Here is a 13,793-nt window from a genome sequence, read left to right as displayed (position 1 = left end):
TATAATTTCCCCATTAGCTCTGGAAAAGTGAAAAACTAGCCCAATCACCGCAGGTGCGAGCCACCGTCGCCGTCCCCGTTCCCGCCCCCGTTCTATTTGTTTTTATGATAGAAATGCAAAACTCACGCGAAACATTTTCGCCGCTGCCCGAAAGTATGCAATGAAAATGTTTGCATCTACCTCACGCATTGCCAGCGCCAGTGTGTGTGTGTGTGTGTGTGTGCGCCAGTGTGAGTGTTTTTGTGGGGCGGTTGGTCATGCATTTCCGGTTTTAATGATTATAACACAATCAAGTGCATATTGCCTAATTAGCGAATCCCCAGTGCCAGCGCCAGTGCCAGCGCCACTGCCAGGCACCAGCACCGGGATGGTATTCCGTCCAAGCCGCATATAAACTGCATAAAATATTCCCCCGCATACGCTGCAGCGCGCTGCGGGCGTTTTGTGTGTATGTATGTTTGTGTGTGAGTTTGCTTGGATATACATATGTGTGTGTGCGTATGTATTTTCGCATATTTTATGTCGCTTATTGGAAGGCACCAGCCACCAGCGAGAGCTGCTGCTGCATTCAATAGTTGCAGCAAAAATATCATGTTTTTCCTCTACTTTTATGTTCGCTCACACATACACATACACCTACATCGTTCGCTTGTGTGTGTGTGGCTGGTGTAATTGTGTGGTTGACTGCCAGTTTTATTTGATAGTTTTTCAACCCCAAAAATGCTCGCCCCACCTATTCATTAGCGCTGGCTAAACACAGTGATGCACATATGTTCAGACACAACACCAGCCAAATTGTAGTTTATGGCCACTTTTGAAAACACTGTGCTACGAGAAACAACACCTGTTTTGTCGAAAAGTTTGATTTTTTTAAAGGTTTTCTGTATTTGAAGCCACACCTTTGAAGAGTTAAGGCCATATATGTACTGAAGAATATGCTAATTATATTTTAAGCATTGAAAACATTTCCTTATTATTTCTCTCTTGATTATTTACTTGTACAAATTATGTTGCACAGTGTGGTGCAAGTGTTTCCATGGGGATGCAAGCAAACAATTTCAACCAAATAATCATAAGAACTAAAGCTGGGACATTGATCCCTCACTGCAGTCCTCCACAGGCAAAACTATCTCTACATCCTGTAGAAACCACAGAGAAAACTATACAAAAACTGAACACAGACCAACAAAATACGAGTATAATGAGAAAGTTTTGCTGGAGTATTTTGTTATTCAAGAGGAAGTTTCTGGAGGAAGCTAAATAATTGAAGAGAAACACGGACAAAGGTCAGTGTGTGTGTGTGTGTGTGTGTGTGTGTCTCGGAGGCAGGGATAATGCGAGTATAATTGATTCCATGGTGTGTTAGTTCTCCATCAGCATGTGGGGAAGCTTTTCCCTCGCCAGTTACAAGCATCCACCTCTCCAAGATGGTAACCTGTCTAAAGGCCTACGTAGTGGCCATGTGTTGCAGCCCGCAGATGCGGCACACTGCCATCGATATGGCTGTAGTTTGCGATCCGAAAAATATCATCTATCATGTAAGCTGTATAACACACAACAGGTGTGTCTGTCCGAAGCATGATTATATTGGGAGCTCTACAGTGAAAATAGAAGATAGCATCGAGAGCTCTACAATGGAGATTGAAGATATCAATAGCACAACGTCACTCCCAGACACTGCTTAATCTTTGTTTCCAGAGAACATCCATTAGTTTCAGATTAAGAAATACAAACCATTCTGAAACCCTAACAAATTTGCATAACTTTTGCCATTTCCTGGGGGGGGGGAAATATATTTTGCAGGAGAACCACACAAGTTCGACAAAGGATTTGTGCGCTTTCCTTTCTATTTTGTATTTCCAGCTGTGGCTTGACTTTGAGAATTAAATAAGCAACAACAAACACCCAAAGATTATTAGTTCTAGATACTAAAGATTTTCCTGTAGGGCCCTTTAATATTGGGACATCAAATATTCTTAAATTGATTCGCATTCCGGATTTCAGGCAGAACAAATTTCAGAAGTATTTTTAGTTAATGTTTAATATATATGTAAGGTTTAGTATTATCTGGTAGTTGTTTAAATTTTCTTTTTCAGTATTTACAAGATTTGTTTTAAAATATTTTAAATTTTAATTTAATAAGTTTTCAGTATTTTTAGCAGTATTTTCTATTATTTTGAGTCTGTTCCAGTTTTTATTTTCTTTTTTTTTTCCGGTATCCAATATAAACCATTCCAAAGATTTTCTTAAGTGTGCTTTCCCTTTTCTAACCCCTTTCTGTAACTCAAAACCCACCTTTAACCTTTTAAAACCACAAATACCATTTATTCTCTTTCACTCTTTGAGACCTAATCCCCACATGTTTTATCTCCTGTTGCCGTTGTTGTTCTGCGGCTGCTCTCCGCATGCCACATGCCGCCGTTTGCTGCTTTTAATTGCAATAATTAAATGTCAAATTAAATCCTAAATTCTGCGGTTTAATTAATTCAATTGGCGTGACAGTCAAAGTGAAAATTTGATATACAAAAAAAAACACAGTCCGCAATTGCATAACGAATCCAGGGCTCAAATGAATGCCGTTGCAATGCTCCAAGTGCCACAAGGTATGCTGTGATTGTTTGGTTTGGTTTTTTTTTTTTGGTTTTGTTGGTTTTGTTCTGGGGGAAAGTACTGTCAGCCCTATAATGAGCCACGCTCGACTGGAGCCACCACCACCGCCCCAAAATGCAATCAGCATGGGGAAAGCGACTGAAGCACGACTGGAGCTTGAGCTGGAGCTCCAACTGCCGTTGCCGTTGCCGTTGCAGCTGCAAGGGTAAACAGCCATGGAGCGCTAAGTTTTCCACAGCAAAAAAATACAAGGGGGAAAAGCGAGAGTTGGCTTGGAAAAAGGACCAGAGAATGGAGCACAAAGGAGCAGCGGGGACTCGGCACAATTTGCGTTAAGCGTTCTGTGAAAAATGAGGTACGAAATTGAGGCTGACACTGGACTGCCTTCAAACTGGGATTTAAGTTTTATTTGAGTTGGTATTCACAGTCAAAGTTCACTAAGACGCACCACGACTGGGAAGCCCCATACGAGAAATTGGTGGAGATGTGGCAGAGGAGAGAGAGAGGGACACTCCTGCACTGAAGAACTTCCTTCAAAAAGTTGATCATTGCCGAAATGTTGACATAAGGGAGCTGGTCGCCTAAATGAAATGATTGAAGCAGTATATATTGAAAGTAGATTGAAGACAGCTTTCGCTGCACAGTTCTATATTTTCGTTCTGACTCTAGGGACTATACCCACTTGAGGGACTTAAAAGTTGTGAGAGATCCAAGGCAAGATAGTTTTCACTCTGCAGACATCAAAGATGAAGTTTGAAGAGATATCACCAGATATCACCAGATATCACCAGATATCACCAGATATCACCAGATATCACCGGCTGTTCCACTGAATTGTCACTGTATTTATTTGTTCTTTTACGAGTGCTATATCTTCTTACGTACGAGCTGCAATATGTTGTTGCATGCTTTTTCAAGAACACTGACTGTTAAATGTTTTCCGACACCATTAACACGCGGAACAGCGGCACTTTGTATTGAAATTGAATCCTAGCGACACTCGAGCGCGTACTTCCTCCCACAGCAGACACCGATGAATTAACACGAAGCGCACACGCGTTCTTCTTCGTTTAACTGTTGCGAGCAGCAGAACGTCCGTCAGCGTTGCGTGCTAAAATCATACTAACTAATTTACTTAGCAGCACGCACTGATTACACAAAGTCATCGTTGGGGCGCCCATAATCGAGGCTCGGCTGCTGGCAGGACCGAGGACCGTGTCGGCTGGAAACCGAAGAGAGTCACGAAGTTGGCTTCAAACATTGGAGTCGCACGAGGCGAAAGAAGACGAAGCATGCGATTTTGCCCGAAGCTTAACAGCAAAGAGAGTACAGATACGCCACTCGAAGAGATCTTAACAGTGGCTTGAATGCCTGTAAGAGATTAACAGTGGGTCGAACAGTAACAGTGGTCTGTTAAGTGCGGGAATCGCAATGAACTGCGGGCGAACCACATGTTTTTGCATGGAGGCAGGCACTTACTTGAACTATTACTAAGACGGGGGTGGACTACTCATAAAGAAGGGGTTAGGGAGGCACTAAATTAATATTTAGCTGAATTTTAAATTAAATAACAGCTTGACTACTAAGCAATCAAGAACCAAACCAGCAATCTTTGTAGATGGTAAGCCTAGTGTTTATGGATATCCTTTAAAAAGCAAAGTTTAATCGATAATGATTTATAGATGTACTAATTTATCGATTTATATGCAAAAAAAATTACATCAGAAATTTCGACCAGAGAGCATTCAATCATTTATGGTGCCACACACACACACACACATAGAACTCTTATGGCCTCTCATCAGTGCCGAAATCAAACATTATTTATGCAAATTACAAGCCATTATTATTAAAGCCAGCAACAGCAACAACAATAGCCACAACAACAGCGGCAGTAATAGCAACAAGGACTAGAAGTGTCCACCAACCCAGCAATCATATCCGTCATGGTAGTACTGGGAATAAAAGAGAGGATGTGGCTGATGAGGACGAGGGGGGGCGAGGACGGAGACGGACTGCCAATACTTTGGGGAACCAATTTGGCAGCCGGCATAAATAAATTTTTACTTAATGTAGGTCAGTTATGTTACACACACTCTCTCTTTAGCTCGCTCTCCCTCTCTGTTGCTGTCTCTTTGGTACTTGTTTCGCTCTCTTGGCCCCGGTGATTGCTCTTTAGCGGTCCACTCTCTTAAGTCGCCAAGCCATAAAATATGCTACAAAAGTTGCTGCTTTCCCTACGAGTGTTTGAGTGTTCGAGTGTGTGTGTGTGCGTGCCCTCTAAGGACTCTACTTGCATAATGCAAACAGCCAATGATATCTCCATGAATTCCACCGAAATCGCATTATTCATGCAAATTATTCACTCAAATGACACACAAAACGACCATGAAAAACGTTAATTCTATCAGAATCCTGACCAAAGCAGTTTCAAGCATTCAATGAGGACTTTCTTTGAGGCTTAAATCTAAGGGATAATTAAGTGGATGCACTGTTTATATGGCAAAGATTATCTTCGCCGTGATTTCTTAATATTTGATGTATTTTCAGAAGACTCTAGCAGCTTGATTACCTTGAAATTATAATTTACACCACAAATTCAAACCCAAGCGAATTCATTTGGTTCCGCATCAAAGTTGCGATATGGAAGCCATCCCTTCGAACACTTGTTGTTTGCTTCTGCCTGGAACAAGCTGCCAAGATGGATTTCCTTTACCTTTTTGCCTTGCTTTATTTTGGATATTTCGTGGTGCTCATCTCGGGCAATGCACATAACGGTGTGGCTCAAAGCAACGTGCAGCACCATGTGCGTCATGTGCCACCGCATCATAAGCCGCATCATTCCGATCACATATCGAACCATCCTCCCCATAATCCCCCACACTTTCGTGGACAAAACTAGGGAATTCCTGAGGACAGGGGGGTAATCTCGTAACGAAATGTACGATTTGGTTTGAAAATAATCAAATAAATATTTTGCTTTCCATTGTTTTATTTGATTAGCAAAGAAATATCCAGGAGATCTTAGCATTCCGGTATCCGAATACTTTTGTAAATTGCTTCGAAAAGGTCTTCGCTTAATCAAGATTTAAACGACTCTGGGCCTTGGTGAAACTTTCAAGTATGATTCCTATCACCAATCAACCAGGCAACCATCTGGAAATGAACAAAAACTTGACTACAAGTGAGAAATACATAGAAGCTGCTAGATAGAGAGAGATGTGGATGTGGGGGATATCCATCCACAAAGTCCGGTTGATGCTGCATTTGCCTGTGTGTGTGTGTGGCTACATAAATAAAAGACGAAACCGAGACACACTCAGGCCCCCGCACTTTGCTACCAATGGATTTCACTGCGTAAGTTGGCTGCCTTCCCACCTCCACCTCCACCTCCACCTCCTCCTCTTACGCCCCGAAAAGAACACAAACACACATCTCCTTGTAACGCATCCTGCAACGCAAGTTCGGTCCAAAATTTATGTACAAACTCACTTAGGCAAGAATGTTTATGCGTTTTGTACGTGTTGGTTGGTCTGTCTGTCGCTCATGTCCTCCTCCAGTACTTCTATATCCCCCAACCACCGACCAGCAACGACCCCCAACCGCTCCAAAACATGTCGTTTATTTTGTCATTTTGTACGCTCTCTTTTTTTGGTAAATTTTTGAATGCTTGGCTCTCCTGGGGGAAAAGTGTAATGAAATTTCTCCGCACTAATGACTTAAATGCATAGGAATTTATTCAGCATTTGAGAGCTACTAATTGCCATTGCATTTGATGAAGTTTCGAAAGAATTAGATGAACAAGTTGGGGCCAGGGAATGGCTAGAAATTCCACTGGAGCCTAAAAATATTTTCTTTCATTTTGGAGGAGCCTTTAAATGTCTCAAGTTGTCGGAAGTTCGTTCTTTTAGTGGCGAAAAAACTGGAAGTGGAAGTGGAAATGTTGCATAGCTGAGAGGGAGATTGCCAAGTGAAATCCTGTCATGCTTTGACAACTTTTCCGCTTTTCCTTTCCGCACAGAACAGCTTATTCCCTTGATCACTTACTGTCTCTCAACTGTCTCAACTGGCGGCGCTTTGGGCCTTTCTGGCGAGAGGGCCAATTATCTGGTGGCACCTTCAATCCCACTTCAGATGTGGCAGATATTTACATATAATTAGCGCCCACCCAAACCCAAATGGCAAGCCACAGTAGGAGCGACGTTCTCTCTATTTGCCCAACGCTTTTCTTCTCTTTTTTTTCGAGCATTTCTTTTGCAGTTTTTCCTACTTTGCATCGCCCCGAAAACTTTGACAATGAAGTTGCAATGATGACGATGCCAAAAAAATAGGAGGCAAGGCAATATCGTTGGCATGCAGAAAAAGTTTTCGCCTAGAGATGGAAGAAGCATCGAGGCGCCAACTTAATAAGGCCACCAAAAGCGCCGTGCCGCGCCGCTCGCTGAGGGGGAATGCAGAGTGGCAACAAAGGGAAAGTGTGGCACCCGATTAAAGCGGGAAAATTATTCCCTTTTTTAATGCAACATTGCACTCTCAATTGCCAAAGTTCTTCCATCTTCAATCCATCAGAAAATTGCATGGTTTTGCAACGGCAGTGCGGCGTATGCGTAATGTGGCACACACAAGCTCTCCTCTTTGGCAACGTTAATTGGCAAGAGTCGGGACTCATCAAAATGATGACCAAAGCGATGACGCGTCCACAACAGCAGCCGCCCCTATAGAAGAATCTCAGTCTCAAACAACAACGTTGATGCTATGCTGCTGCTGATGATGATGCTGTTGTTTTCCGTCAAACCAATTATGCGCGGAAAACCAGAGAAGAGTTGGGGTATGCCCTACACCCTAAAGCCCTAACATCCAAGAGCCCCTTTGAAGGGTTGTCCTGTCTCTGCTTCAAATACTAATCAAAAAATCTACAAGCCAAATACAACTTCACCACAATATTTCTGCTACCTTGATAATCTTCAAACAATGTTAACGGACACATTTAAGTTGGTCCTCGTGGGCGATGGTCAAACGGGCAAAACCTCATTGATAAAACGCCATCTTAAGGGCACTTTTGATGAGTTCTATAGGCCCACCGTAGGACACGATGTACATAATCTAGAGTTCCAGACAAAACGAGGACCTGTCTGCTTCAGTGTTTGGGACACTGCTGGACAGAATAAGTACGCGGGCCTTCGCGACATATACTACACTGGCAGCCACTGTGCCATCATTATGTTCGATGTGACCTCACCCTCGAGCTACAGCAGGGTTGCCTACTGGCATCGCGAAATATTGGCCACCTGCGGCCGCATACCCATTGTTCTGTGCGGCAACAAGGTAGAGATCATCAAGGATCGCAAGGTCTTCAAAAGCCATAAAGTGCGCCAGTGGGAGTTTCAGTACTTTGATATTTCGGTGAAGAACAACTACTGCTGCGAGGAGCCTTTTCTCAGTCTCTACTATCAGCTGATTGGCGAGCGTTTCAAATATTGTGCCATAATGCGTCCGCACCTTAAAATGATACAGGAGGTGGAAAACGAAGATAAAGAAGATCTTGAGATCGAACATAAAGATGATCTTGAGATGGAGATCGAAGAGGAAGCCCAACATTCGTTGCCATTGGTGGATTTTTAACCTAAAGAAACATTCATTTTCAAGTTGAGTTCCAAATTGTTATTGTTCCTATGAATAAACATTAAACTAAAGAATTTACGTGATAAAATATCTTAAGCACTCTTCATAAATTATGAACAAACTGCAGCCCGTTCGATGGTTGAACAATGGTACCCGACTGACTCATAATCCATAGGCACATTCCATATCCATAGTACCAATCAGCACTTTCGGATGAGCGGAGTATTTAATAAATGGCTCGTACTCGATTGCGCGAAGAAGAATCGAAGCTGATGTAAAAAGTCCATTACGCCTTTTTGGCGTTGTCTGCCATTTCCAAATGAAGTTATTGATTTTGTTCATCTCGTGTCTCTTTTAACAGTAAAAAAGGCATAGGGAAAGAAGAAATAGGCACTATCAAAACTGATTAGTGATTATTCCAATCAGTATTTGTGGTAGAATGATTGACTCCATTTTGTATTCCTCTTTTAAGCGCATAATCGAAAGCTTTATGCTATAAGTTAATAATCTATTAAGTTGATAACTTAATAAAGAGCTAAAAGATAATATATATACCGGTCTTCTGTGTCCAGTATCCTCTTGTGAGCCTAACGAGCCACTGCAAAAATTTCATTGATTGTTGGCGACTTTTATGTGGCACGATTGAGTTGCAATTGATGGGCATTCCACTTGCAACATGACGAATAAATATTGCTACTGGACTCTCCCCGAAAGCCGCAAATGTTATCACAATTTTATGGGAGTTGAAAAATTAAATTTCACGCCACACTGCCTGCAAATTGTGTGCGTCTGCTGCTTTAACTCTTCCATATGCATATTTTTATGGCCCAACTCTCGCGGGACGCTGGCTAACCAGCCAAAAGCAAATTGTTGTCAGCTGTGTGTTTGTTCTAGTTTTCAGCTGCAGAATAGCTACAAAAAGAGCGCACCAATACGCTCCAAAATATTTGCTTAATGGCATTTTATACTGCGATATTTATCCATATATCAAAATGTATGGCTGCCATGGATAACGCTTTATCCTCTACAAATGTCTCCTATTGTTTATGTTTTTTTACACGCCGAGTGTCATTTAAGTGCATTAATCCGTGAAGAAAAATAAGATTTTACCTATTTCTAGTTATCTGGATATGGGAAAATGTTTTTAAGAAGAGTTCAAAGTTTATATACGGTTCTGGTAGAGAAGTAGAGGCAGTATGAAGCGTTTTAAACAAGGATATCTGTATTTATTCATCATTATCTGTACTATTCAAAGACTTAAAGATATGTATTAGAGCACTGCATTTGTTCGGTCAGTTAGAATCAGCGTCCCAGATCTCTTATTCCATAAAACCGCTTGGTCAAAACGGACTGAATGAAGCAGGTATTGAAAATTTCGGATTTTTGTACTCGCTCACTCTTCATTGGATTTTCTGGTAGAGACGACGAGTGAACAACACACAAGAAATGAAAGAAAAATCTTCAATTATATATAACCTCTCCTGGCAATTTAAGCCTAAAACTATAAAATATGTGGTATTTCAGAAAGAAAAGACTCTTAAACAGTGTAAATATCTAGCGGAATGTCTTTTATCGTACGAATTATCCAAAAAATTGGAAAATAATTTCTCAGTAGGGCTGACTCCTGTTTCTCTTACTCTTTTTATACTCCTGTAGGTCTAAGCACTACAGGAATGAGTTTTCATATTCATAGAACTTATTAGATTTTCCTTAATATTTATTTAAGATTCATTAAATTGTCATCCAATTGTTCGTTAATCAATTTTCAATTATGATTTCTCGTCTAAAATCTGGCAACAAGTGAAAAACGAAGCAAAATACTCAACACCGAAAGTGAGATATCCTGCTCCTGCGCCAAGTCCCCCCTCTCTTTTGCCACCCTGACAACTGTTGTCGTTAAGTAAATATGTTTTTGTTTTTCCATTGCTATTTATATTTATTTTACGATTAGGACCAAGCGAAACAGATTTGTTGACGCCATGAAGAAGGAGGCTGACTGCCTACACGGCCGTAACATTAAATGAAAATTAATTGTAATGACATGAGGCCAAGACTTCGTTTATTACGGAGCGGAGCTGCTGCCATAAAAGCCACAAACATAAAAGCTGGAAGGAAGCACTTGAAACGGAAGGAAGGAATGGGAATGTGAATGAGTGTGTGCGCGAGAACCTGAATCAATCAATCAATCAATCAATCAATTCAGGTTTTATATGATTCTATAGCCATAAAAACGCTACTGGTAAAAGTCAATCAAAAACAATAAATCCGCTGAGAGAAAATATATTACTTTTTCACACTAGAATGAGGTTACGGAGAAATGAAAACCGGCAAATAAATTGTGTAATGAAAAGTGCCACAAATTGCGAGGCAAGCAAGTCGTTTTTCCCACGAAATGAAACCAATTAAATTGCACTACATATATGTACTATTTTAAGGGAAATTCTTTTATAATAGCATTTTTGCCCATGAGAAACGGGAGGAACGGGAGAAGGCTTCTCCTCTCTGAGAAACGTGTACAAAATGTCTGTCTACGGGAGAAACGTGCTGTCAATAAAAGATTTGCATCGACATAGACATCGGCAGATGCCAGAAGGGTTTGCGTTGCATCCAGAGAGAGAGAGAGAGAGAGAGAGAGAGCTAGAGATGTAGTAGGAATTTATTTTTGTTGCAACATTTTGCAAGCATTTACCGAACGTGATTTGAGTTACTTATCGAACATAAATCTTCCTTTTCCCAGCACTCACTCACCTTTCACCCCTCCTCATACCCCGACCGGAATACTCTTACGGTATGTACATATAATGTGTGCCAAAGTGCACACACAAAACACACATCCTTTGCGAGTCCTTGTTTGGCTTAGGTGTGCAACACATGTATTTTTTCCGTGCCAGCAGCAGCATTTCAGGTAGAGCCTCTCGCTTATTGCTTCCATAGAAGGTCCACTGGATAGGATATTTGCATGGCATGCAAAATGAAGGATTCTTTCTTTTGCCGAAAATGAAATTCATGCTTAAATTGGGAAATATTCGAAGCTTTTTCGACAAAAAAAAAAACAGGAAACAGTTCATTCGTAAATTACATTCTCGTAAACAAAACGGATGAAAACCATACACTAAAGTTATATACGTATGAATAGCCTCATATGAATACTGCATAAAATCTTTTGGTTTTGAGAGGGTATCAGATTTCTTGTGAAGCGACCTAGAGCTTGAACAACTTTCTGATTAAATATTGTTTCATATTTAATTTAATTATGAATTCCGTTTCTGCTTCGGTTTCCTATATCCACAGATCAGCTACTCACATTTGCCCGCCTAGGCAGAGCACTCCCAGTATCTGGGCCAATTGAAGGAGAAGAACTCCGACTATGACTACAGCTTCGCCGGCATCTGGTAGACCCCAATTCTTGCTATGCTAAAAAAAAAGGGAATAAACAGCTTGTCAATCATACTTGAGACTCATATCAGAATAACCTTTGTCTGCCATGTTTCTCTAACTTAATTTAAATCAATAGTGTTGGAGAATGTTAAGAAATGGATAATACTAAAAGATCGGCACTACCTTATGCGGGGCCCTTTAAATTTAGTGCGAATTTCCAACCTGTTCTTCCGCAACTGGCAGGAGATTAGAGGAGATTCGGGAACATCGAAAGCCATTTCACCAGAGGATTGGATGCGAAGAAAGAAGCAAGCCAAATGCCCAATACAATGAGCTGAACATCGAGAGTGAATGAATGATGATGATTCGATGAATTATAGCAAGAACCAGACACTTATCAACTACGACACACTGGAAACTGTGCAGCAAAAATATTGTACCCGAAAACATGTCTGTACATTTTTGTTTGAAATGGTTGCTTAACATTTTCTACTAATTTATATTTACTAACAGAAACAGCAAATAAACCTGATCTGGAACCTGTTGGCGCAGAGAGGCATATTCTTTAAAAACAATGGAAATTATTGATCGTCCTAAGAGATTTTTGCCCATAAAGAAATCAAATGAATAATAAACTGCACTGTATTGCTGTAATTTTTTATAAAAATCCAAGTTTAAGTCACAGGAGCAAGGAAAGGAAAAAGAGCTTTTAGGGAGGAATTAGAGAAATCAGGATATTTTATTAAAACAATCTACGTTTCTCATAAATATCCACCCGACTTAAAATCAGTAAGCTCAGAGGAACTCTCATTGAAAAACCATTCCATAAAAGCTACATTCTGTACGAAAAAAGAAATTAATACTTGACTTTTTCTAGTCCATAAATGACCCAAATTCAAAGCAAAAATAAAATAAAATTTATGCTGCCAAATCAAATGACAATCTTCTCTAGTTGCGTATGATTTTATGTTGTTAAAATGTCAAAAACATTTTTCATGATTTTTGTACAACAGCAACCTTTGCCTGAAATTTCATACAAACTAAAAAGCATTTCTCGTTTGATTTAGTATGTGAAAAAGTTTCATTGTGTTCGGAGTGAAATTTGATAATCGTTCGTCAAAGGGAATAAACTAAAAAATTTGTAATTTTTGTAAATTTTGTTTGTAAACAAACAAAACAAAAGTAAGTCAAAGTGAACATAAACTGCCAAGAGAAATGAATCAATGCAAAAACTTTTATTATTTTTTTTTTTATTGGAAAATCCCTTAAGTACGATAGCAACCCATTTGACTATAGTTCTCCAATTTAATATCAGACACATTGATTGAAGTCTCGACATTTGCAATTGCTGGTGCATTTTATTGTCTTTCATTCCAGCTCCTCCTCTCCAAATGAATAATAAACTGCACTGTATTGCTGTAATTTTTTATAAAAATCCAAGTTTAAGTCACAGGAGCAAGGAAATAAAAAAGAGCTTTTAGGGAGGAGTTAGAGAAATCAGGATATTTTCTTAAAACAATCTATGTACGTTTCTCATAAATATCCAACCGACTTAAAATCAGTAAGCTCAGAAGAACTCTCATTGAAAAACCATTCCATAAAAGCTACATTCTGTACGAAAAAAGAGATTAATACTTGACTTTTTCTAGTCCATAAATGACCCAAATTCAAAGCAATAAAATTCGATTTATGCTGCCAAATCAAATGACAATCTTCTCTAGTTGCGTATGATTTTGTTGTTAAAATGTCAAAAACATTTTTCAAGATTTTTGTACAACAGCAACCTTTGCCTGAAATTTCATACAAACTAAAAAGCATTTCTCGTTTGATTTAGTATGTGAAAAAGTTTCATTGTGTTCGGAGTGCAATTTGATAATCGTTCGTCAAAGGGAATAAACTGAAAAATTTGTAATTTTTGTAAATTTTGTTTGTAAACAAACAAAACAAAAGTAAGTCAAAGTGAACATAAAGTGCCAAGAGAAATGAATCAATGCAAAAACTTTTATTATTTTTTTTTTTTTTTATTGAAAAATCCCTTAAGTACGATAGCAACCCATTTGACTATAGTTCTCCAATTTAATATCAGACACATTGATTGAAGTCTCGACATTTGCAATTGCTGGTGCATTTTATTGTCTTTCATTCCAGCTCCTCCTCTCCAAATGAATAATAAACTGCACTGT

General features: G+C 39.7%; 2 protein-coding genes across 3 annotated transcripts in view; one reads left to right on the top strand and one right to left on the bottom strand.

Annotated features, from left to right (window-relative positions):
• The window catches only part of LOC108163632 (cell adhesion molecule 2), a 38,597-nt gene extending 34,880 nt beyond the window's left edge, over positions 1–3,717 (bottom strand). The window contains exon 1 of one of the 2 annotated variants that reach the window (XM_017299039.2): positions 3,293–3,717. The gene's annotated coding sequence lies outside the window, so the exon portion shown is untranslated. The remainder of the gene's footprint in view (positions 1–3,292) is intronic. The other variant, XM_017299038.2, reaches the window with a different exon arrangement.
• A 3,752-nt stretch (positions 3,718–7,469) lies between these two features.
• LOC108163635 (GTP-binding nuclear protein Ran-like) lies at positions 7,470–8,317 on the top strand. Its single transcript, XM_017299044.2, has one exon. The coding sequence runs from the start codon at positions 7,582–7,584 to the stop codon at positions 8,230–8,232; it is 651 nt and encodes a 216-aa protein (XP_017154533.1). The 5' UTR covers positions 7,470–7,581; the 3' UTR covers positions 8,233–8,317.
• The last annotated feature ends 5,476 nt before the right edge of the window (positions 8,318–13,793 follow it).

This window comes from Drosophila miranda, chromosome 4 (genome assembly GCF_003369915.1).
Source record: "Drosophila miranda strain MSH22 chromosome 4, D.miranda_PacBio2.1, whole genome shotgun sequence".
NCBI lineage: Eukaryota > Metazoa > Arthropoda > Insecta > Diptera > Drosophilidae > Drosophila > Drosophila miranda.
The sequence above is the reverse complement of the archived record's forward strand: the minus strand, read 5'-3'. Positions and strand labels throughout refer to the sequence as shown.

What these genes read in the sequence shown, in the direction of transcription:
- LOC108163635 (XM_017299044.2), top strand. Translation starts at nt 7,582, where the DNA reads ATGTTAACGGACACATTTAAGTTGGTCCTCGTGGGCGATGGTCAAACG.